This window comes from Misgurnus anguillicaudatus, chromosome 20 (assembly GCF_027580225.2).
Source record: "Misgurnus anguillicaudatus chromosome 20, ASM2758022v2, whole genome shotgun sequence".
NCBI lineage: Eukaryota > Metazoa > Chordata > Actinopteri > Cypriniformes > Cobitidae > Misgurnus > Misgurnus anguillicaudatus.
Window position 1 is genome coordinate 13,912,910 of NC_073356.2, and position 22,613 is coordinate 13,935,522.

Genomic DNA, 22,613 nt, shown 5'->3' on the forward strand with positions numbered 1-22,613 from the left:
CAGGCTTTGGGGGCAAACATGCTCGGGTGCGGTTCGGATAGTGGTTAAGTACTTGATCTCTTAATCTGTGTGTTACCAGTAGCATGAACTTCTGCCAGTACTTATAAAACACGTAGCTACCTGTACATGAACCTCTACTCCATACTTTCAACAAAAACTGTTGTGTTGCATTAATTGAGGTTATGTTTTTGTAATGCAACAAGATGCCTGATAAAACATCTTGCATTATAGTCTGTACATTCCCATGTAAGAAAGTCTAGGAAATTAGCCCTTGTTTGTTCTTATGAGTCATGCTGTGTCATTAGAGGATGAACTTTTCCTTTATAATTTATTACAATGTTCTCCTTTAATCCGCCTTTCAAATGCATGAGTACTAACGGTCATCATTTTTGTTTATTTCTCCCGCAGAAGAGGTTGACTACAGCGACTTTGGCACCAGCACTCTGACCCGCAAAAAGAAGCCTGTGGTTACTCTTCGCAACGACCTGAACCGCAAACGTCCTCACATCCGCATTGGCATGCCTCAGGACTTCCGCCCTGTGTCATCCATTATCGACGTGGACATCCTTCCTGAATCCCATCGGAGAGTCCGACTCTATCGACACGGCTCGGACAAACCTCTGGGCTTCTACATCCGTGATGGCACTAGCGTCCGCGTAACATCCCACGGCTTGGAAAAGGTCCCGGGTATTTTCATATCCCGCATGGTACCTGGAGGCCTGGCTGAGAGCACAGGATTGCTGGCTGTCAACGATGAGGTCCTGGAGGTCAACGGCATCGAAGTGACCGGGAAAACGTTGGACCAGGTCACGGACATGATGATCGCAAACAGTCATAACCTTATCGTGACCGTGAAGCCAGTAAACCAGCGCAACAACGTGGTGCGGAGCAGTCGAATCTCGGGCAGCTCGGGTCAGTCGTCCGACAGCAGCGGTTCGGTGGGCTACCCTGCCATGACCGTACCCACCGGTGCCACCGCCCTCGGTCACGGTTACGGCCCAGAAGATCTGGAAAGTGACGAGGAGTCGGACATTGTTATCGAAAGCAACATCAAGCGGCCATCCCGACGCTCCAATGCCTCGGTAGCATCGACGGCATCCCGGACCCACGCTCAAACGGCCACGCTGGCCCCGCCCAGTCCCCCTACACGGCCCCAAACGAGACCCCCATCCACCGTGTCCACAGCTTCTTTTCACTCTCAGCAGAGCTATAATGGCACGCCGCATAACAGTTTGAGTTATAAGCTTCACAAGGACCTTAACCTGCAGCACCACCCCTACCACATCAGCAACCCCACCATGCGAGATAGCAACGGCAGCCTGCACAAAATCCTCAGCAGCCTGAGGACAGACCCCCGTCACAGCCTGGCTTTACCCAAAGGGGGGGTGGAGGAGGATGGCACGGTCATCACTTTATAATACACACACCGTAAAATCTGGCATCCCAGAGACTTGACATTTTTCAGCCTGGGACATCAGACTCGACTTTGAACCTCACCGAACTTTAAGGGTTTTGTAAAATGAATAATTTAACAGAAACGCTATTTGGAAATTTTACTCTTTTTAAATGTTTGCTATCAATGTGTTATGATGTCAAAAACGCATCCGGATTAGTGGCGACCTTCTTTTTTTCCACGCCACTGATTTTATGTCTCTAAGTTCTTGTTTATTTGTTTAATTTTAATCATGTTATCTAAATGTCTCGTGGGACCATTAGGTTTAGTCCTGTGTGTGATGTCATATTTTGTTTACAATACTTAAACAGTACCCTGGTATATTCATAAATGCAAAAATGAATTAAAACCTGATCTTTTAGTTTGTCCTGCCTGAGCTGTTAGATGGTGACTATCAGTACATGCTGTCATTATTATGAATTTCCTACAATTATTGTTTCTGCTGTATAATACAACAGATTCCCTTAAATATCTACTATTAAATCCACATTATGGAATATTACTGAGATTTTCACATCTTAGGAGATCATAAAAGATGTATTCATCATCTGCTGTAATCATATATGTAATTAAATGTTGACTTTTGGTAGGTTTAAGTCACCACATTTAGGCATTTGACACTTGATCCCTTCATGAAGACCTCCGGTATCCAGTGGAATGCGAGGCATGCGCTTTGCTCTGTTGTAGGCCGCACACATTTTTTCTGTCACCTCACTGTTAATGAACCCCCACCTTTGACCTCTGATGTCCACACAGCTAAACCCACTGCAGCTCTCTGGTAATGCAGGCATTGACCATTTATAAGCCCAGCCTAACCTAAGGTATTAAATGGGCAGTCTTAAGTCATCCTCTTTGCATTGGGAACAACTATGTTTTAAAGTTTTGTTTTAAAGATGCTCCTTTTTGATTTTCTCACAAATCTGTGGAATGCTTTTGTGTATAATTGATACCACTGTGGACATACCTTTGCTTTTATGTTGACTGCATTGTTATTGGTTTGTCAAAGAATGACGTACCTATATCCAGCATTTTGTGCCTTATTGCCCCTCTCTGTTTGGATCTGACCACTGGAAATCTAATCTTTATGACGTTTAGTGTAACGCAAGGGAATGGAGGAACACGTGCACGTTTGAGTCGCCATCTGCTGGACGCTTTTTGAAATGCGTCTCTTTTCTCTGTATTGCAGCGCATAAGTTCTGCTTTATTGTATTACATTTTCTCCGTTTTAAAATTGCATACATGTAATAAAAATTCTACCCAAAATGAACCCGATTACTAAAGCAATAGGTACGACAAAGTGTTTTATCGTGAGTCGTGATATAGGGCATCAAGGACATTTTCAGGGTCAATTTTGTGTTTTGATAATGTCTCACGCTGTGTTCTTAATTCATGCCGACTGTAAAATGAATGCTTGGATTTTTTTATTTGGTAAGTTTAAAATCTATCATGTTGAGTCTGTTAAGAACTCATAGGTTTTTAGCCCTTTGAATACAAAAATATGTGGAACATGTGAATATTGTCTATATGTTTTTTTACACTGATGTCAAACTTTTTAAGAAAATATAATAAAAATTTGAAATGGACAAAACACTTTGTTTTATTTCCCTGTTGCGTTCGCCTTTAAGTTTATTAAATTATACTGAATAAGTACATTATATTATAGACCGCTTCAGCAGTAACAACATAAACAAGCGGCTGTCGCGGTCCGCACGTAACTTCCGGTAAACTCCACTAAGAATAAATAGCAACAAAGTTCTTTAAACGTAGTTTATTTATATAACAAGCAAAAAACAACACATAGATTACATAGGAAACCAAAACCTTTCATGATTTTCGACGAGGCATTTGTTCAAGAGATCAGTTTAGCTTTAGCAACTAGTCAGACCATTAAAAAAAACGAGTGCGTCTGATGAAACCGTCTATATGCGAATTTATTTTATATATTGTATATATTACGTTTTTAATTTAAAGGACTTTTGTTCGTTCCGTACTGTCACATGACCAAACCTTCTCTGATTGGCCTATCAACCCGCGCATGCGCGTCCGTCTGCCTGCGTTTACTTCCATATAAACAAGAAAAGTCGTTGCAGTCACTGAGGAGGAGACTAGAGGGAAACATGGAGTACCGATTTGACAGGCCAGCGGCGGTGCTGTCACCGCTGGAGGAGTCCAGCGCGGAGGTGAGCAGGGACAGCGGTATCGTGTCGCAGAGCGCCAGCAGCTTGTCTATGCTGAGTGAAGCCCTGAGCAGCGGTACAGTGTCACAGAGCCCGAGCTTCGGCGCTGCGGTGGCCCAGAGCCCGAGCTCAGCCGCGGGAGAAGGTCGGGATCAGAGCGAACCGGAGCAACCACAGGACGACGAGCTCCTGAGACACACGGCCATCGCCTACTCCTCCTATATCAGAGCCAATGCTGAGGAGGAGGTGAAGTTTCAGTCGTTTATAGTCATGCAGTATTGTCTGTGCACTCGTGCTTAACTCTTAAAGCGTGACAAGGCTCATGTAAAGACCCTGTTGTTCTCTTTACTGCTGTTTGAAAGAGTCAACAGAACCCATAAAGCTTTATGATTTTCTGTCAGGAGTCATATTAAGTATACTATACTTCAGTATTTACTATGCTTAACTGTAGTAAAATAAACCAAACGGTAGTAAATATTAAAGTATACTACATATTCAGTATACTAAGTATACTACAGAGTTGATTAATTAGTTAAATTAGTAATATAGTTCACTATTGGGCGGTTTCCCGGACATGGATTAGACTAACTTTAGTCCTAGATTAAAACAAGGGTTGTCCAAACTGAAAACAACTTTCACTGACAAATTAAAATACACCAGTGCTGTTTGTTTTGCCTCAAAATACACACAAGTTTTTAGTAAGGCATGTTTGTTAAAACTAGTTTTATTTCATAATTAAACTAAGGTCTAGTCCTGGTTTAAAATAATCCCTGTCTAGGAAACCACCCCTATATGTGACCCTGGACCACAAAACCAGCCACAATGGTCCATTTTCTTTTTATACATCAGGTTTATACATCATCTGAAAACTGAAAAAAAATAAAAGATGTATGGTTTGTTAGGATGGGAGAATATTTGGTCGAGGTACGAGTATTTGAAAATCTGGAATCTGAGGATGCAAAATATTGAGAAAATCACCTTTGGAACACATTACTAATGATAAATGCATAATTTACGGTAGAAAATAAAAAATCTTAATGTACCATAATCTTTACTTAAATACTAATAATTTTTTACCCATATAGGGGGGTTTCCCGGACAGGGATTAGAGTAGTCCTAGACTAAAATAAATATAAGAGCTGTCCAAACTGAAAACAACTTGCACTGACATATCTTAAAATACATCAGTGCCCTTTGTTTTTCCGTAAAATGCACTCCAGTAATGTTTTTAGTAAGGCATGTTTATTAAAACTAGTTATATTTCATAATTAAACTAAGGCCTAGTCCTTGTTTAAGTTAATCCTTGTCTGGGAAGCCACCCAATAATGTATTGTTGGCTGTTGTTACAAATATAGCCGTGTGACTTAAATGGTTTTGTGGTCCCTACTATACAGTTTGGGTACATTAACAATTTGTAGATTATACATTAACAAAATGTTGTAATTACTATAATATATGACAATTTTGTATAGTTTCCTATAGTAAATACTAAAATATACAGTACTACATTATTGTTTCATGTGCAGTGTTTAATGGTGTGTCATTTTTATATTACAGGCGCTATGCTTAGAAAAAAGTCTGGAGGAAATGCTAACGAGAGTTGATGAGTTTGTTGGGATGCTTGATATGGTAAGATAGATACAGTCTCCAATGACCACTTGTGATTTTGTGTTCATTTTCCAGCTTCCCTAGAGTTCAACATTTGATTCTTACCGTTTTGGAATCCATTCAGCTGATCTCTGAGTCTGGTGCTAGCACATTTAGCATAGTTTAGCGCAATCCATTGAATCTGATTAGACCATTAGTATCACGCTCAAAAATAACCAAAGAGTTTCTTCTGTAGTTACTTAAGACTGACGGAAAATTTAAAGTTGCAAGGGGACTATTTTCTGGCAGTGCGTAATATCACTACGCCTGCTGCAGCCATGTTACATCAGCAAAGTCTTTGATTATTACGCCAGAATGAGACTATAGTTCATATCTGCCTAGAAAATCGCAACTTTTAATTTTCTGTCGGTCTTAGTACATGTAACTACAGAAGAGTCAAGTTTTAAATAGGAAAAATATCCAAACTCTTGGGTTATGTGTTGGCGCAATGCTGATGGTCTAATCAAATTCAATGGATTATGCTAAGCTATGCTAAAAGTGCTAGCACCAGACTCGTAGATCAGCTGAATGGATTCCAAAATGGTAAGAATCAAATGTTTAACTCTAGGGGAGCTGGAAAATGAGCATATTTAAAAAAAAGTAGAGTGTCCCTTTTAATATTGTAATTACATGCATTCCTCGCTACACTATTGTCTGATAATAAACCACAAACAAGTCAACACACTGTTGCTTGTGATATGCTTGATGCATAGACAACACATTTGCAATTTAAGTGTCATGAATTATATTAAGTTTCAATATGAGGCTTGTTTCAACAGCAACACAGCAGTCTATCTTACAAACTTGATTGTCTAATTACTCAAGGAAGAGAAATGCATGTATGTTCAAATGAAAATTAAACGACACAGAACAGAACTCACACTCTAAGGTGCAGAACTGTTTTATGGTCTGGATTCAGTCAGAGATACTAAAAAGATGATGCCAGTAACTGCATGTGTAGACCATTGTTTCCTAATAGGTCTATAGATGGTTTCATCGGACGCACGTGATACACGTTTGGATCCGAACCTTACTTCCAATTTCGTTTTTTTAATGGTCTGACTAGTTGCCAAACTGATCTCTTGAACAAATGCCTCGTCGAAAATAACAAATGTATTGGTTTCCTAGGTAATCTTTTTTTTTTTTTTTTTGCTTGTTATACAGTTGTGTTCAAAATTATTCAACCCCCAATGCTGTTAAGGGTTTTAGGGAATTTAGTGTACATTTGTAATTGTATTCAGAATGAAATCCTACAATGACTTCTTAAAGAACCATATGCAACTAAAATGACATCAATTGGTTTTGTAATATAGTAGTAAATGTTTCTTTTGTGAATTCTTCATTGACACAATTATTCAACCCCTAAAAGAACTACCACTCTGAAGAACAGAGGTTCATTGAAGTGTTTTCAATCAGGTATTGAAAACACCTGTGGATGTCAGGGAACAGCAATAAAGCCTAATAAGCACCAATTAGGCAGCTTTAAAATGACTGTGATACTCAACTCCTTCTAAACATTTACTGGTGTGGTTACAAATATGGTGAAGTCAAAAGAATGGTCCAGGAAGACAAGAGAAGAGGTGATTAATCTTCACAGAAAGGGCAATGGCTATAAGAAGATTGCAAAGATGTTAAACATACCAAGAGACACCATAGGAAGCATCATTCGCAAATTCAAGGCAAAGGGCACTGTTGAAACGCTTCCTGGTCGTGGCAGAAAAAAGATGCTAACTGCGACTGCTGTGCGCTATCTGAAGCGTAGAGTGGAAAAAAGTCCCCGTGTGACTGCTGAGGAACTGAGAAAAGATTTGTCAGATGTGGGTACTGAAGTTTCTGCTCAGACAATACGGCGCACCCTGCGCACTGAAGGCCTCCATGCCAGAACTCCCAGGCGCACCCCCTTGCTGTCTCCAAAGAATAAGAAGAGTCGACTGCAGTATGCCAAAAGTCATGTGGACAAACCACAGAAGTTTTGGGATAGTGTTCTGTGGAAAATTAGAACTGTTTGGGCCCATGGATCAACGCTATGTTTGGAGGAGGAAAAACAAGGCCTATGAATAAAAGAACACCTTGCCTACTGTGAAGCATGGTGGGGGGTCAATCATGCTTTGGGGCTATTTTGCTTCTGCAGGTACAGGGAAACTTCTGCGTATGCAAGGTACCATGAATTCTCTTCAGTACCAGGAGATATTGGATGACAATGTGTTGCAGTCCGTCACAAACCTGAGGCTTGGGAGACGTTGGACCTTTCAACAGGACAATGATCCCAAGCATACCTCCAAATCCACTAGAGCATGGTTGCAGAAAAAAAGCTGGAACATTTTGAAGTGGCCATCGCAGTCACCAGACTTAAATCCGATTGAGAACCTCTGGTGGGACTTAAAGCTCACGTAACACACGCTGTTTCTGCATTTCTGATATTAATCTGGAGTACTTATGGAGTAGTATGACATCCTTTATATCTCTGAAGAGTCTTTAGTTTTATCAGATTTATAAAAGAAAGATTAGCTTTACCGAATCTTTCCGATAACGTACGAAAAAATGAAGAAGGAGGAGTTATAACACGGGAGGAGCGAGTACGAGTCATGCAACACTATACAACACTGTTTTAACTTATGATTCACTACATGTTCGTGTCATTTATATAATATACACGCGCCTATTTCCAACATAAGACAGAAGTCCACGTGTAAGTCGTCATGACCCGGTTCTGAAAATCCACCGCATCAAACACACACGCAAAACTCCGCTGCTAATCCGGATAATAAACTATATCCATTGTTTCCATAAGGCTGGATGTCTTCTCCTTACATCCAAAAACACACTTCTTGTTGTGCCATTGTTGACTTGTAAAATTAAACAAGGCTGAGTGGCGTGATAAGCTGTTAGCAAGCTCTAGCGTCTCCCGCTGACTGTCGGCTGGGCGGGGTTTTCTGGGGGAAGTTTTCCGGCGGAAGCCCATATAAAGAAGTGATACGTATCGAAAACCCCTGAAACGTCAGTTAGAACCGTAATCGAAAAAAACTAGCCGAAACTTCTACGAACCCTGGCGAAGTGCATTCGGCACAGAAATACTCTGAAACACGCCCAACTGCATTTTTGACACTTTGCCTACGTTTAGCATGAGGAAACAACTCTATAACTGTGTTAATAAGTCAGAATGCTTGAAATACCATTAAACCCCCCCTTTAAAGAAAGCAGTTGCAGTGCGCAAGCCTAAGAATGTGACTGAACTGGAGGCTTTTGCCCATGATGAATGGGCGAAGATACCCGTAGATCGCTGCAAGACACTTGTGTCAAGCTATGCTTCACGTTTAAAAGCTGTTTTAACTGTAAAAGGATGTTGTACTAAGTACTAAGATTGAATGTCACTTGGGGGTTGAATAAAACTGATAATGATGTGAGCACAGAAAAGACATTTGTGGTTATTTCATTATAAATGTTATGTTATATTTGTCTGACCTACACATGCCTCTTTGATGTAATTGTAAGCAGGATGACTGAATGATCAAAATCAATGTCAAACCGGCCAAAACAATCCATTTCAGTTGGGGTTGAATAATTTTGAACACAACTGTATAAATAAACTACGTTTAAAGAACTTTAATATAGGAAGTACTAAAGATACATAACACATATGTGCTGTTTACATATGCAGTGAACAACAAGCATTAGATTTAGTAAAAAAAAATTTTAGGCATGTTTAACCTGTTAGCCCTCATTCCATTTTCTGAACCCCCCCACAAAAACTGTCATAGCCAAACTAAAATAGATACAGTTTATAAAGTCTTTGCACTAAAAGCATAAGTTTGGTCTCATTTGAAAGCAGACACTTGGAAGTTTATTAAGAGGTGAACATTAGTTACTGTCATAATGAAAAAAGATGTTATAGAGAGCTTAAATTATACTTTTTTATAAACTCCACCAAACATGTATGAAATATTGTTATGAAAATCTAAATGAAATTGGCCTTGGAGCAATCTAGAAATGCTCTGCGGTTAAAGCCACAGGTCTGACCATGTTCTGTTTTAAATCTGAAGATGATACCTCTAAAACTCTGTATTTTATGAAATGTTTTTTAGACCCATGTCATGTAAATTTATTTAGAGAAAACAGCAAAAATGCTAAGCTAATGTTTGTTTATTTATATCTCACAACATCCTTTCAGTTTATTGTCCTATTGCTCCGTGTTTTAAACAGACTCATTAAATAAGCATCAGGATGAGTCATTAACAACTTTTAATCCGGGATATGGCTGTCTAAATGTTTATTTTATTATTATAAACAATATAATAATTGCTCATAATTTCTATTTAGTGTTTTATTTCCTCCTTTTGTCTCAATTCACTTTCTTTTTATTAAAGTCCTTTCTTACAAAAAGAAACTTACCTTAAAGAAGCTTTACCAGTCAAAATTATTCCTAGAAACATATATCTCATATCTCCAGACAGCAGATGTTTACAGAACAGCTAGTACGTTAGCTTAGCATACCATCAAAACACTACAAATAAAAGCATTTATAATAAAACTCACATTATAACATCAAAAGTCGAGTGCTTAAACAATCATGCGTGATCTGATGTGGCTTTGGATCATAAAATAAGACCGAAAATAAACAATTTTATGTTATTTATGCTGTTAGCATAGCATTATAATATACAGTACTGTTATAAAAATAATAGACATAGCGTTAAAAATACAGACAAACCATATATAATCTTAATCGTGTTTATTGTCTCCATGGTTTTAAAACATCAAAACATCTTTATTTACATGTTATTATAAAAACAGCGATCGCTCGTTGCAGGTCACTGTTCAAGTTCACGTCTGACTGACAGCTGCTGCTGAGCTGACTGACGTCTTATTCTTTCTATGAAAGTTTATGAAAGAGTTTCAGACTTTAGCGCCCTCCGGCTTCACGTATGAATGAAACAAACTGAGTGTGAATGACTGCAGACTCCGAGAGACTCCAGCTTGCTCATATCGCCATTTTTGCAATAAAAATGGGTGAAATATTAGCCCCACTGCAGAAATTTGAAGTAAACATATAAAATTGAAGTAATATTTCTCCAAATATGCATACTTTGAATTAAAAGCCCCGATAGATGTTGTTTTATCGAGTGCTTTCATGACGATCACGGAGGAGTATTTTTATTAATGAGTGCGGCTGAGGGTTATATTTCAAATTAAAGGTATGTACCGTTTTTCATTTCATAACGCCTGACAAAAATGAAGAAATTACTGTTACTAGGATTCTCAGATTAAAATAAAGGTCAAAAACTAAATCTTAAATCAAAACACTTTTTAATGATGTATAGTTGTTTAATGTAAGTACATTTAAACTAACAGTAATTTAAATTATGTAAATAAATAGCTCTTCAGTACATCCACGCCCTCGCGCAGGTTATCAAGAAAACTAGATAAATGCTCAGCACATAATGGATTTTTAAATAATTAATGTTATAAAATGTTACTAACATCCTTCTCTCTTCGACTTTATGCATTCACAAGGTGTTCATATAACGGATCAGCAAATATTTTATTATATGTGATCCTGTCTGTGAAATCCAGGCTAAAGTCTCTCGTTTGATTTCATATCTTTGACATTACCTTACTCATGTCAATACAACCTTACTTAGTCAGTATAAAAGATATCAAGTTTATATTTGAACAGTGTTATTTACATTTATATCAGAAATGCAGAGTTGTGTCACATTTATAGAGCCTGATTAACATTAATATGTTTATATTTAAACCTTTTAACAGATTCGAAATGACACCTCTCAGGTCGTAAATGAGAACCTACCACAGATTCAAAGAAAATCTGAAGAGATGAGAGAGATTTACAGAAAAATCGACAAACTTGAGGTACTTCATTTTAACAATGTCTGAATCTTAGTGATTCATTTGTCACATTTCTTAACTCTACTACTGTATTGTTTTCCAGGCATTTGTCAAAATGGTTGGGGTCAATGTTAGTGAGATGGAAGAACAAGTAACCCAAGTTGAAGGTGAAGTTGGAACGTTACCCGGTGCCTTCAAAAAGATCTTTCGCACAATGAGCATGCCAGGATTTTTAAATGTAAGCAAACACATTACCTGCTGTCTTTTCAGTAATATTACTACAATAGCAAAACGAACAAATTATTTCTTCTTTTTTTTTTCAGAAACCTGCTAGCCCAAAGCGGCAATCACAAAGGCATCAAGAGCTTCCCAGTGTATTTAGGACAGAAGATTATTTTAAACCTCAGTCTGAGCAGTAAAAGAGAGACTCTTTATAAAGTACTTACCAACGCCAACATCAGCAGTGCTGCCTGCTTACAGATGCACCCAGCTGGGATCACAAACACAAACATTTCACAGTCACTTTATCCACAAATTATTCAAATGAATCCTGATCAATGCAAAGTGTTATTTTAGTAGTCTGTTTAATGGCAGCTAGTTTTATAACCAACAGAAGCTTTGGTTTTTATTTTATTTTTTTCAAAGTGCCTCCAAGAAGTCTGACAATGTTTCTTAAATGAGAAAGCATGCTTTTGAATGTCAGAACGTTAGTTGAAATGTTTTTTTACACAAACTTGTATATAGATTTAAAACTTTCTAATTTTTTGCCCTTGATCTTTTCTTCCAATGCTTGGCATCTTTTTGCACTACTTTCACTGTTGCTTTAAGGATCTATTTATCTTAATAAGGTCTAATATCAGTGTCTGGCACATGATATTTAATTATTAATATAACCTGTGTAAAATACTCTTGTTATTATTACAGTATAGCATTCAGTGACACTTCTCAGCCAAACAATGTCATCACAACAAATCTTGTTGGCCGTGGACAATTTACTTTTATGCCTAATGTCCATTGACAACTATATGATGATGATTGATACATGATGATGATGATATTTGTGACAAATGATTGATTATTTGTAATAAATTTCATAAAGTGGCTGAACAGTACTTGTAAAAAAAAGTAGTGTTTGTGCAAAGCTGTATTAAAGACTTTGGTTTTATTCCTTTTGCTTATAAAATTATAGTAGAAGCTGTTTATTTGTGCAAATGTTAAAGTCTATGTGTGTGTCTGATGCATTTTATGCATCTAATGTATGTAGTTTGTAGAAAGGATCCAACTTTGTATAGGCCTGGAATTGGTAGCGGCAAATAAAAGCATTGTTTAAAAACAGCATAACAATAATCAGCAAAACAACTAAATATATATATAATGTTACTGAAATTTTATATTGGTGCATTCCTACTTTGTAGCATACTCATTTTAGGATTTCCTTTTGTTAAAACTAATATTTGAACTTGGAAAGCATTACATATTTTCAATGTTTCTATCAAGTTAAGGGGACATATCATGAAAATCTGACTTTTTTCATGTTTAAGTGCTATATTTGGGTCCCCATTGTTTCTATCAACCTAGAATATGTGAAAAAAAATCAACCCAGTAACTTAGTTTTGGTACTCCATTCTCTGCAAGCATGTGGAAATTGAACAGGTAATTGAAATTTGGCACCCCTGTGATGTCAGAAGGGGATAATACTGCCCTTTAATCTGCACTATCCAACCACGCCACTGCCATTTAGTGCAGAGATCAGCTCATTTGCATTTTAAAGGAAACGCCCATTTTTACATTTTATAATTATCTATATGATGTTTTGAGCCAAAATCTTCACCTAAGCACCCTGGGGACACCAAAGACCTGTTTGACATCTTAAAAAAGTCTTGTGAAATGTCCCTTTAAGGCACATGAATGCATTTCTTGGGTAGGTGTTAGATAAAAAACGTACTTTCACTTTCAGTTAATTTCACATCATGGTAAACTAAGCTTACTGGTCAATAAAAGTCATTTTAATAGAACACAATATTCAATGGTTATTAGTAGTCAAAGCTCAACTTTTGAAAAAGCATTTTTGTGCGAAAGGTGTTTCATTGAGATAATATTCCAATCAAGAATGATATAAATGTATAATTTTAATTAACAACTGAATTGAATTTTTATCAATAAATCATATCCTAAAATTATTAAAAGTCAAACTATGTACACGCTCTTTCGTTTACACTTAACAGCCACGTGACCTTCGCTTCATGAACGCATGAAAGCTGTTGACTCCGCCCACTATTATTATTTCTATGTCTCGTAAGCGATGAGAGCACTTTGTGCAGAAACCGCGGACATGCGTTTCATCAGCCAAACCTTACTCAGACCTTAGCCAGCCAAACCTTACTCAGACCTTAGCAAAGACAGCCCAGATCAATTTAAAGGTACTGTAAAACAAGTTATGCCTTTTGATTTATTATAAATCGTTTACGCTATTTGCGTGTATTGTGATTTACATCCTGTTTAGAAAACATAATAGTCTAATTTAGTGTTTAGACTTCTTTTCCATATGATAAACCACAACAGACCGTATTTCCGTAGTCGACACAGCTTGTATATATAAGTGTAAAATATAATTCTGTCATGTTGCTGTTGCATCAGTTAAAACTGTAAGGTTACTTCCCGTTAAAAGAGCCATGATGTTTTACAAGACGAGTTTAACTGGTTAAATAGACCGGTATTTACAGTCGACACTTAATGATAAAATCTTTCAAGCATGCATGCTGCATGCTAAAGGTTAACTCTTTTGAGTCACTTTTTGCGTTGCTGAACCCCTCAGACAGGTTGCACTGTGTCAGCTGATTTGATTTATAGTAAAATGCAGCATATATTAGACAATACACATATGTCTGTCACTCTTTGAGCAGAATGCATGCTTATTGTGCCTTTTTATCATGGGCAATACAATTTGTGTTTAGAATGCAACATTTGAATGCAACATTTGTGAAATCAACATTACACATTTTTATTTATGATGGAATGTGTTCCTACTTGTTAAGTACTGTGTAGTGTAGTGTTGCATCAGATGCTAATGCCATGCTTTTATCATGTACTATTATTGTGTGGTGTTTGGGATACAGTGTGATGTATATTATGGTGGGTTTTTACAGACATGGTCACATATCAATAATTTTATTCACTTCTAATATTCTCAATTATATTTCTTTTATTCATCTCCAGCAGCAGGATGTGTGGTATATGGGCTTTGTTTGGCAGCGATGAGTGCCTGGCGGTTCAGTGCTGTAATGCCATGAAGATCGCTCATCGCGGTCCAGATGCTTTTCGATTTGAGAATGTCGACAGTTTCACCAACTGCTGCTTTGGTTTTCACCGTCTGGCTATTGTGGATCAGCTGTACGGCATGCAGCCTCTTCGTATCAAGAAGTTTCCCTACCTCTGGTTGTGTTATAATGGTGAGATCTACAACTACCTCAAGGTAAGCACCCAAACTTTTGTCAGAAATATTTTCACGTTTCTTTAAAGTTTCGTTAAAGGAAAACACCAACGTTTTTCAATATTTTACTATGTTCTTACCTCAACTTAGAAGAATTAATACATACCTATATTTTTTCAATGCGTGCACTTAATCTTTGTACAGCACCTTGTGACTGTGTAAGCATTTAGCCTAGCCCCATTCATTCCTTAGGATCCAAACAGGGATGAATTTAGAAGCTACCAAACACTTTCATGTTTTCCCTATTTAACTCTTTCGCCGCCAGCGTTTTTTAAAGGGACACAAGGCAGGATTTTTATGTTAATTAATCATCTTCGTAAGTCGTTATATGGTTAAATGACTCATTACATGACGAATGAAGACTCTCTCGCCCGCCCCTACCGTCTGTAGGAAGAATACCCCACTTGCAAGTTCGCTGTATCCGACCCGGTGTCCATCAGTCTCGTAAAGTCTCAGATCTAGAAAGCATTTACTCCCAGACACTAGGGGGAGCTAGTAGAGAAATAATACTCAGACTTGCCTTGTGTGCCTTTAAAAAAAGTTGCCAGCCAGCGCCAGCGTTTTTCATGATTTTCACAAAAGTTTAATGCCTTCCAGAAAATGTTCTTCTTTAAATATATAAACATACAATATACCAAATGAAAGAACAGACCCTCTGCTTTCAAACAAAAAACTTTCATCCTACCTTCAGTAGTTCTTTTGTAATCAGCTTTTGAATATGGGTAGGTTTCTGCAAAAACACGACATTTTGAGCAAAAAGCTGAGATAATTCCATTTTTGTGACTGACTTCTCATAGAGATCCCATTCAGAGCAATCTTTAAAACAGACACAGACATGCGGCAGCTTGCCAGAGGGCAATACTTCCGGGTTTAAAAAGTTGTAGAAGAAAAAAGCCACCTTGTGGATAATAGCGGTATTGCGGAAAGACGGAAATACTCGTCATTGGCGGGGAAGCGTTTTCTCTTGATTGACGAGATATCTCGTCAATGGTGGCGAAAGAATTAAAGATTGTTACTTAAAGTGCCCATATTATGACTGCTTTTCCACAAATTAAATAGGTGTATGAGTTCCATAAAACATGTTTAAAAAGTTGTTTGATCGAAATAGCTTGTAGAAAAAAAGATTGTTACCCATCTCTAGTAGCCTCTGTTTCAGTGCATTTCAGATTGTGCCGTTTTGAGCTAGTCATTACATATTTATGAGCTGCTGCTCCTTTGATCACGCCCCACTAGTAACGTCATGTGCCCGTGCACATGCTCAGTGGTATCGTGAGCAGTACAGACCATACTGTGTTATTTTTATATATTATTATTAACGGTTTATGTTGCCAACAGACAAATCAAGCTAAAAAGTATCACTAATAAATACACTCCAGGAGAAGAAACTCATGACACACTATGATTCCAGAGTCAATTGTGATGTAGCAGTCTCAACAATAGACTTGTTTTCCCTGGACAATGCTAACATATTCCCGTTATAAAACATTTTCAAACGCATTATTTTTGCAAATGACAGAAATTTAGACCCGGCGGGGAATGTATACTGCTTGTGGGCCGCGTGATAATTGCTAGAAGCTAGCGGGAGGTCCGGACCATATCTTGGGAAAGTGATAGAGACTCAGGGGTACCTTAGCCTCGTCAGAAAAGCCGGGTCGGTAAGGCCCGGTCTCGGTTAGTTTAACAAAACACTTTTAGTTTGGCAAAGCACTATTACTTAGTTCATGTAGAATTGTAAAATAAAGCAGTTAAATATTTTTTTAACTTTCAAAACCAAAGCCTGCAAAAAATATCTATATAGCCTACTGTCTAAACAATATTATTTACATTACTATACATTTAAAAGGTATAATTTACGGGATTAGCATCAATGTATGCTCCCTGTTTTCAGATAAAGATGTTCTAGCATCATAAATGTAGTATTTTGTGACAGAAGATGACAACATGCAAAATATAATGTGACTTCTTACCTTTTGTGTTGATATAACGATCGCGAATCGAATCAAGTCTGTTTCAGATGGGTGAATAATCCATGAAAGTCCAAAAAACTCCAATGACCATTTTTGTCCACAAATGCGTATAATCCGTGAAATATAGATACATAGTCTTACATCAGATTTCGCATGAACGTCTTATCGCCTACAATCTGAGGACTATTTGCGTCGTAACACACTGTATACTCGTTAGGTTCCAATAAACACATTAAAACTTTGTTTTTAAAAGTAGGATGGAGTATAATCCATAATATCCTAATAGCGCTGTTATTTCCGTGAGACATGATAACAGCACAGAGGGTATCAGTGAAGTGACTGCTCTGTGCTCTCTAGCTACCTGTTGGGTGGAGACCTGCGAGTGGGGTGGTGGGCGGTAAAAAATTCAAACGGAATGTGACGAAACGGCTAGTTACGTCACAACGGCGCTGAGTTTGAACTTGTGCAATCTGAGACTCAAGGCAGAGGACATTCAGAAACCTATATCTCACTCAAAACAGCATGGATGGATTTTCTTCCAAGTTTGTATACGTGTGGGAGCATCAGAGACACAAATGAACACCCCAAAACCCAGAAAAAGTGAGTTTTTCATAATATGGGCACTTTAAGTAGTTATACGAGTAAGTATGGTGGCACAAAATAAAACATGGCGATTTGTTTAAGCGGATAAAAAATTAAGTGGATTTGTTATGATCTTCCACCATACAATATAGTTCTCATTTTTTTATCACTTTAAACAAATCGCCACGTTTTATTTTGTGCCACCATACTTACTCTTGTAACTACTCATGTAACAGTCTTTCAATGGGAAAAACATGGAAGTGTTTGGTGGCTTCCAAATTCATCCCTGTCTGGATCCCAAGGAATGAACGGGGCTAGGCCAAATGCCAACACAGTCACGACGCGCCGCACAAAAACCAAGTGCACGCCCTGAAAAAAGATAGGGATGTATTCATTAATCTAAGTTGTGGTAAGAACACAGTAAAATATTGAAAAACGCTGGTGTTTTCCTTTATTGTTGTTATTACACCCACTAATATAACTCATAATAACTAATATTTCAGTTCCTTATGTTCTTCTTCATGGATTTTTAGTTAGAAGCCATAAGTTCTTCAATAACAGGTTTAACATTAGTAGTCCCTTTCTCTTTAGCTACAGGAGCACTTTAAGTTTGAGCATCAGACCAAAGTTGATGGAGAGATCCTTCTTCACCTGTATGATCGGTTCGGGATTAAGGAGATGGCCTCTCTGCTAGATGGCGTATTTGCCTTCATCTTGCTGGACACTGCTAACCGAAAGGTATTTCTGGGCAGAGATACCTACGGTGTAAGACCTTTATTCAAGATGATTACAGATGATGGCTTTCTAGCTGTCTGCTCTGAGGGAAAAGGTACAAATAGTTATATTATTCTATATTCTCTTAAAATATCAGCTCACCTGGTGCAACACCTCTTATTTAACAGCATCATATAATTTAAATGTAAACAGGTTTGACAGAAGTTAAACACTCCATGTCCACCCCGGCAAAGATCAGCCCCTTCCCACCGGGACACTTTGAGGTGTTTGACTTGAAGCTTACAGGAAAAGTGGAGTCTGTTCAGATGGATTGTTTTCACAACTGCACAGATGAACCCAGACATGCCACCTATGGTGGCGTGGAAAATCTTGGCACAGGTATAGATGTGGAATGCAGACACATGATTGAATCTTAACATATACAGTTTGGTGAAGTTTCATTTTTCAGTCAAAGTAGTTTATGCTTTTTTATTTGTTCAGGCTTTGAATTGAAGACTGTCAAGAACAACATTAGGATCCTGTTTGAAAATGCTGTAAGGAAACGACTGATGGCACACAGAAGGATCGGCTGCCTCCTTTCAGGTACTCTACTTGTGCGTATTTGCTTATATGTTTTGATTTAGAGGATTGTTTTCAACCTACCCACAATTTGTACATTTTCAGGCGGTCTTGATTCTAGTCTGGTTGCTGCATTTCTTGTGAAACTGGCTAAAGAAGAGCAGCTCCAGTATCCCATTCAGACGTTTGCCATCGGCACCGAAGACAGCCCAGATATAATAGCTGCTCGCAAGGCAAGTGACATTTCATTACTACATCATATTAATTAAGCACACTTTATGTCATGGCACATACACCTGTAAGTGGTTTTGTGTAGCGGATCAGTTGGGTTTTAGCTTTTTTTGGTCTCAGGTGGCAGCTCACATAGGCAGTGAGCATCATGAGGTGAGCTTCACTCCTGAGGAGGGCATCCATGCACTAAAGGAAGTCATCTTTCACCTGGAAAGTTATGACATCACTACTGTGCGTGCCTCTGTTGGTGAGTGTTTACCTAAATATGTGTTTTTTACCTTTACACAAAAACTAGATTTTTACATTTAATAAGAAATGGTACTAAAATAACTAGTAACGTGTTTAATCTGAAATCTTAAAGGGATAGTTCACCCAAAAATTAAAATACTGTCATCATTTACTCACCCTCATGTTGTTACAAACCTGTATGAATTTCTTTGCTGAACACAAAGGAAGATATTTGTAATTAAGCAGGAAACAGAAGCACTATTGAATTCCATAGTAGGAAAAATACTACCATGAAAGTCAATGGTGCTCAATACGGTTTAGTTACAAACATTGCTCGAAATTTCTTCCTTTGTGTTCAGCAGAACAAAGAACTTAATACAGGTTTGTAAAAACAAGTAAATGATGTAGTAAAGTAAGTAAAAAATTTTTTTGGCTGAATTATATCCCTTTAGCGTTGAAAGTCATCATGGCCAGTAGATGGCAGCAGTGCTTAGCAAGAACAAGAACATTCAAAAACAGATCAGTTTTGTCTCTGTCTGCAGGTATGTACCTGATATCAAAGTACATCCGTGAGAAGACAGACAGCGTTGTGATTTTTTCGGGTGAAGGTTCGGATGAACTGACACAAGGATACATCTACTTCCATAAGGTTTGTTTCATTGTATAATCATTTCAGCCACCATTCATCTGATAATCCAATGCTTAGAAATGTTATATATATATATATATATATATATATATATATATAATTACAGTAGCTTTTTATCTGCCCAATGTAGTGGACACCATTTATTAAATGTTTGAAAGGAATATTCCATTTTCTTTAAAGAAAAATCCAGATAATTTACTCACCACCATGTCATCCAAAATGTTGATGTCTTTCTTTGTTCAGTCGAGAAGAAATTATGTTTTTTGAGGAAAACATTGCAGGTTTTTCTCATTTTAATGGACTTTAATGAACACCAACACTTAACACTTAACACATAACAGTTTTTTTCAACGGAGTTTCAAAGGACTATAAACGATCCCAAACGAGGCATAAGGGTCTTATCTAGCGAAACAATTGACATTTTTGACAAGAAAAATAAAAAATATGCTCTTTTAAACCACAACTTTTCGTCTAGGTCCGGTCTAGCGCGACTTAACGTCAATACGTAGTGACGTAGGGAGGTCACGTGTTACATATATAAAACGCACATTTGCGGGCCATTGTAAACAATAAACTGACACAAAGACATTAATTAGTATCAGTTGACACACAACAACGTAGGAACGTCCTCTTTCAACACACTTGTAAACACTGGGGCGGAGTTTCGCGTTCGTCTTCTGTGACCTCTTAACGTCATGACATATTGCGTGAGGTCACGCTAGCGCATCACGACCGGATCTAGACGAGAAGTTGTGCTTTAAAAGTGTATATTTGTTATTTTTCTTGTCAAAAATGACAATCGTTTTGCTAGATAAGACCCTTATGCCTGATTTGGGATCGTTTATAGTCCTTTGAAACTCTGTTGAAAAAACCTGTTAAGTGTTGAGTTAAGTATTAATTGTTGGTGTCTATTAAAGTCCATTAAAATGAGAAAAATCCTGCAATGTTTTCCTCAAAAAACATAATTTCTTCTCGACTGAACAAAGAAAGACATCAACATTTTGGATGACATGGTGGTGAGTCAATTATCTGGATTTTTCTTTTAAAAAAATGGAATATTCCTTTAAGAAAGAATGCTCATGCAGACGTTTTAAACAATACATTTTACAAAAATTATTATTGGTTCAATGTCTATTCATCAAAGGTTTATTAAACCTTTAAATAATGTTATATTTGAACTCTTTCTCCACAGCGTTTAAAAAAGTTTTCAGCTAGTGCCAGCATTTTTTGTGATTTTTACAAAAGTTTTATGCCTTCCAGAAAATTTTATTTTTTAAATATATCAACAAAAAATATATAAAATCAAAGCACAGACCCTTTGCTTAAAAAAGGGAATACTTTTGGGTTTAATAAGTTTGGTAAAAGCGCCACCTGGTGGATAATAGGGGAAATACGGATTGCCGGAAAAACGTGTTATTATTTGGCAGGGAAGCACTTTCTCTTAATTGACGAGTTTACTATTAATTATTATATAATGAAAAATTTAAAATAAATACTGAACTAAACTGTATACATTAGACTGTAAATACATTACATATAGGATTCTTTTGTGCAATAATACCTTATGTGTGCAATACACTGCTTATTTATTTATCTATTCTTGCTGCTATTTCAAGCTTGTTGTGTGTTCATTTTTTGTATCCTGTTATTTTTACCACATGAAATTGCACTTGAATTGCAATGCTGTGCAATGATAATAAAGTCATTCATTCATTCATTCATTCATTCTGTGTCCACTTAAAGCTCAAATGAATATGATTTACCCTATATTTGATGCAGGCTCCATCACCTAAAGCCGCTTGTAAGGAGAGTGTGCGTCTGCTGAAAGAGCTGTATCTGTTTGACGTACTGAGAGCCGACAGAACCACAGCAGCACATGGGTGAGAGAGCCACACATTTGCCTTCAGCTCCACATATCTGTTCATCTGTGATACTGAATCTTCTTTCTCTCCAGACTGGAGTTAAGAGCGCCTTTCCTGGATCACAGGTTCACTGCATATTACCTCTCACTGCCTGAAGAAATGAGATCACCAAAGGTGAGCTTTCCTCAAACCTCACACTCCCATAATTCCTTCTTATTTACGTCAGTCTGCATCTGTACACCTCAGATAGTCCCTGACTGTTCTAGAGAAACCCGATCATTTCTAAAGTTAAAATATGTAAGTGTAAGTTATTTAATCTGATCAGGATGGAGTTGAGAAGTACCTGCTGAGGGACGCGTTCAGAGACATGAACCTGCTCCCACATGAGATCCTCTGGAGGAGAAAAGAGGCCTTCAGTGATGGCATTACCTCCATAAAGAAATCCTGGTACACGAGCCTGCAAGAGCACATTGAGTCTCAGGTACTACCCATGCTTTTGCCCACAAACTAAAAAAAGTTTTATCCTCTATTTTATATATTTTATTATTTCATTCCTGTCTTCATTAGGTGAGCGATTCTCAGTTAGAAACGGCTGCTAAGCTGTTCCCTATAAACCCCCCAACAACCAAAGAGGGCTTTTTCATACGGCAGATCTTTGATAAGATTTACCCCAGCCGCTGCGAGTGGATACCGCATTACTGGATGCCACAATGGATCGATGCCACGGATCCCTCGGCCAGAACGCTGTCCATATACAAGCCAGATAAAGATTAATAATCTGAGAGCTCAGCTAAACATCATGTTCACTGTAACACCGCACATACTGTATACATTCATCTTTAATGTGTTCTAGATATACAGTACTGAAAGATGGCTGTTAACATAATGCAAAGTGGTGATAAGCTGCTGCTAGTGTTACATTATTGTGCTATGTTTTAGTGCCTCAACTTTGTCTGTAAAATAAACTTGAGTTTTAGGTGAGTTTGTTTCATCTTTGCTAAAAAGAAAAAAAAAGTATAAGTCAGTTCTTCACAACCCAACGTTAGGGGACAATTGGTTAAAGTTTAGAAAATATAAAAGAATAAGTCTTGTATCTTTTTTTTTTATAAACCAATACTTAAAGTGACAAATACTTAAAGTGACATATAACGCAAGCACCAAATCTAACCCTAAACCGAAGCGACAATAAT

The 22,613-nt window shown here is 37.6% G+C and overlaps 3 protein-coding genes across 4 annotated transcripts in view; all 3 read left to right on the forward strand.

Annotated features, from left to right (window-relative positions):
* The window catches only part of pard6gb (par-6 family cell polarity regulator gamma b), a 48,332-nt gene extending 45,291 nt beyond the window's left edge, over positions 1-3,041 (forward strand). The window contains exon 3 of the mRNA XM_055220107.2: positions 409-3,041. Within this exon, the coding sequence (XP_055076082.2) occupies positions 409-1,418 (1,010 nt within the window). The 3' untranslated portion in view covers positions 1,419-3,041. The remainder of the gene's footprint in view (positions 1-408) is intronic.
* Positions 3,042-3,499: 458 nt separating this feature from the next.
* Positions 3,500-12,233, forward strand: bloc1s4 (biogenesis of lysosomal organelles complex-1, subunit 4, cappuccino). Its single transcript, XM_055220452.2, has 5 exons — positions 3,500-3,876; positions 5,188-5,259; positions 11,044-11,145; positions 11,225-11,359; positions 11,445-12,233. Exons 1-5 carry the CDS (start codon positions 3,571-3,573, stop codon positions 11,538-11,540), a joined length of 711 nt encoding a protein of 236 aa, XP_055076427.1. The 5' UTR covers positions 3,500-3,570; the 3' UTR covers positions 11,541-12,233.
* A 1,149-nt stretch (positions 12,234-13,382) lies between these two features.
* Positions 13,383-22,404, forward strand: asns (asparagine synthetase). Of its 2 annotated transcripts, none has more exons than XM_055220640.2 (12): positions 13,383-13,541; positions 14,338-14,593; positions 17,752-17,989; positions 18,088-18,273; positions 18,376-18,477; positions 18,559-18,686; positions 18,805-18,931; positions 19,455-19,561; positions 21,341-21,441; positions 21,516-21,597; positions 21,749-21,904; positions 21,991-22,404. In XM_055220640.2, the coding sequence occupies exons 2-12, from the start codon at positions 14,345-14,347 to the stop codon at positions 22,195-22,197; spliced, it is 1,683 nt and encodes a 560-aa protein (XP_055076615.2). In that variant the 5' UTR covers positions 13,383-13,541; positions 14,338-14,344; the 3' UTR covers positions 22,198-22,404. The 2 variants fall into 2 exon arrangements, with proteins under 2 accessions (XP_055076615.2, XP_055076616.2); XM_055220641.2 differs by having other exon boundaries at positions 13,395-13,541; positions 14,341-14,593.
* Positions 22,405-22,613: the final 209 nt, after the last annotated feature.

Excerpts from the sequence above, each read along its gene's own strand:
- bloc1s4 (XM_055220452.2), top strand. The coding sequence starts at position 3,571 with ATGGAGTACCGATTTGACAGGCCAGCGGCGGTGCTGTCACCGCTGGAG. Across the intron at positions 5,260-11,043 it reads TTGTTGGGATGCTTGATATG|ATTCGAAATGACACCTCTCA; the intron begins GTAAGATAGATA and ends ACCTTTTAACAG. Across the intron at positions 11,360-11,444 it reads GCATGCCAGGATTTTTAAAT|AAACCTGCTAGCCCAAAGCG; the intron begins GTAAGCAAACAC and ends TTTTTTTTTCAG.
- asns (XM_055220640.2), top strand. The coding sequence starts at position 14,345 with ATGTGTGGTATATGGGCTTTGTTTGGCAGCGATGAGTGCCTGGCGGTT. Across the intron at positions 18,687-18,804 it reads ATATAATAGCTGCTCGCAAG|GTGGCAGCTCACATAGGCAG; the intron begins GCAAGTGACATT and ends TTTTGGTCTCAG. Across the intron at positions 18,932-19,454 it reads TACTGTGCGTGCCTCTGTTG|GTATGTACCTGATATCAAAG; the intron begins GTGAGTGTTTAC and ends CTCTGTCTGCAG.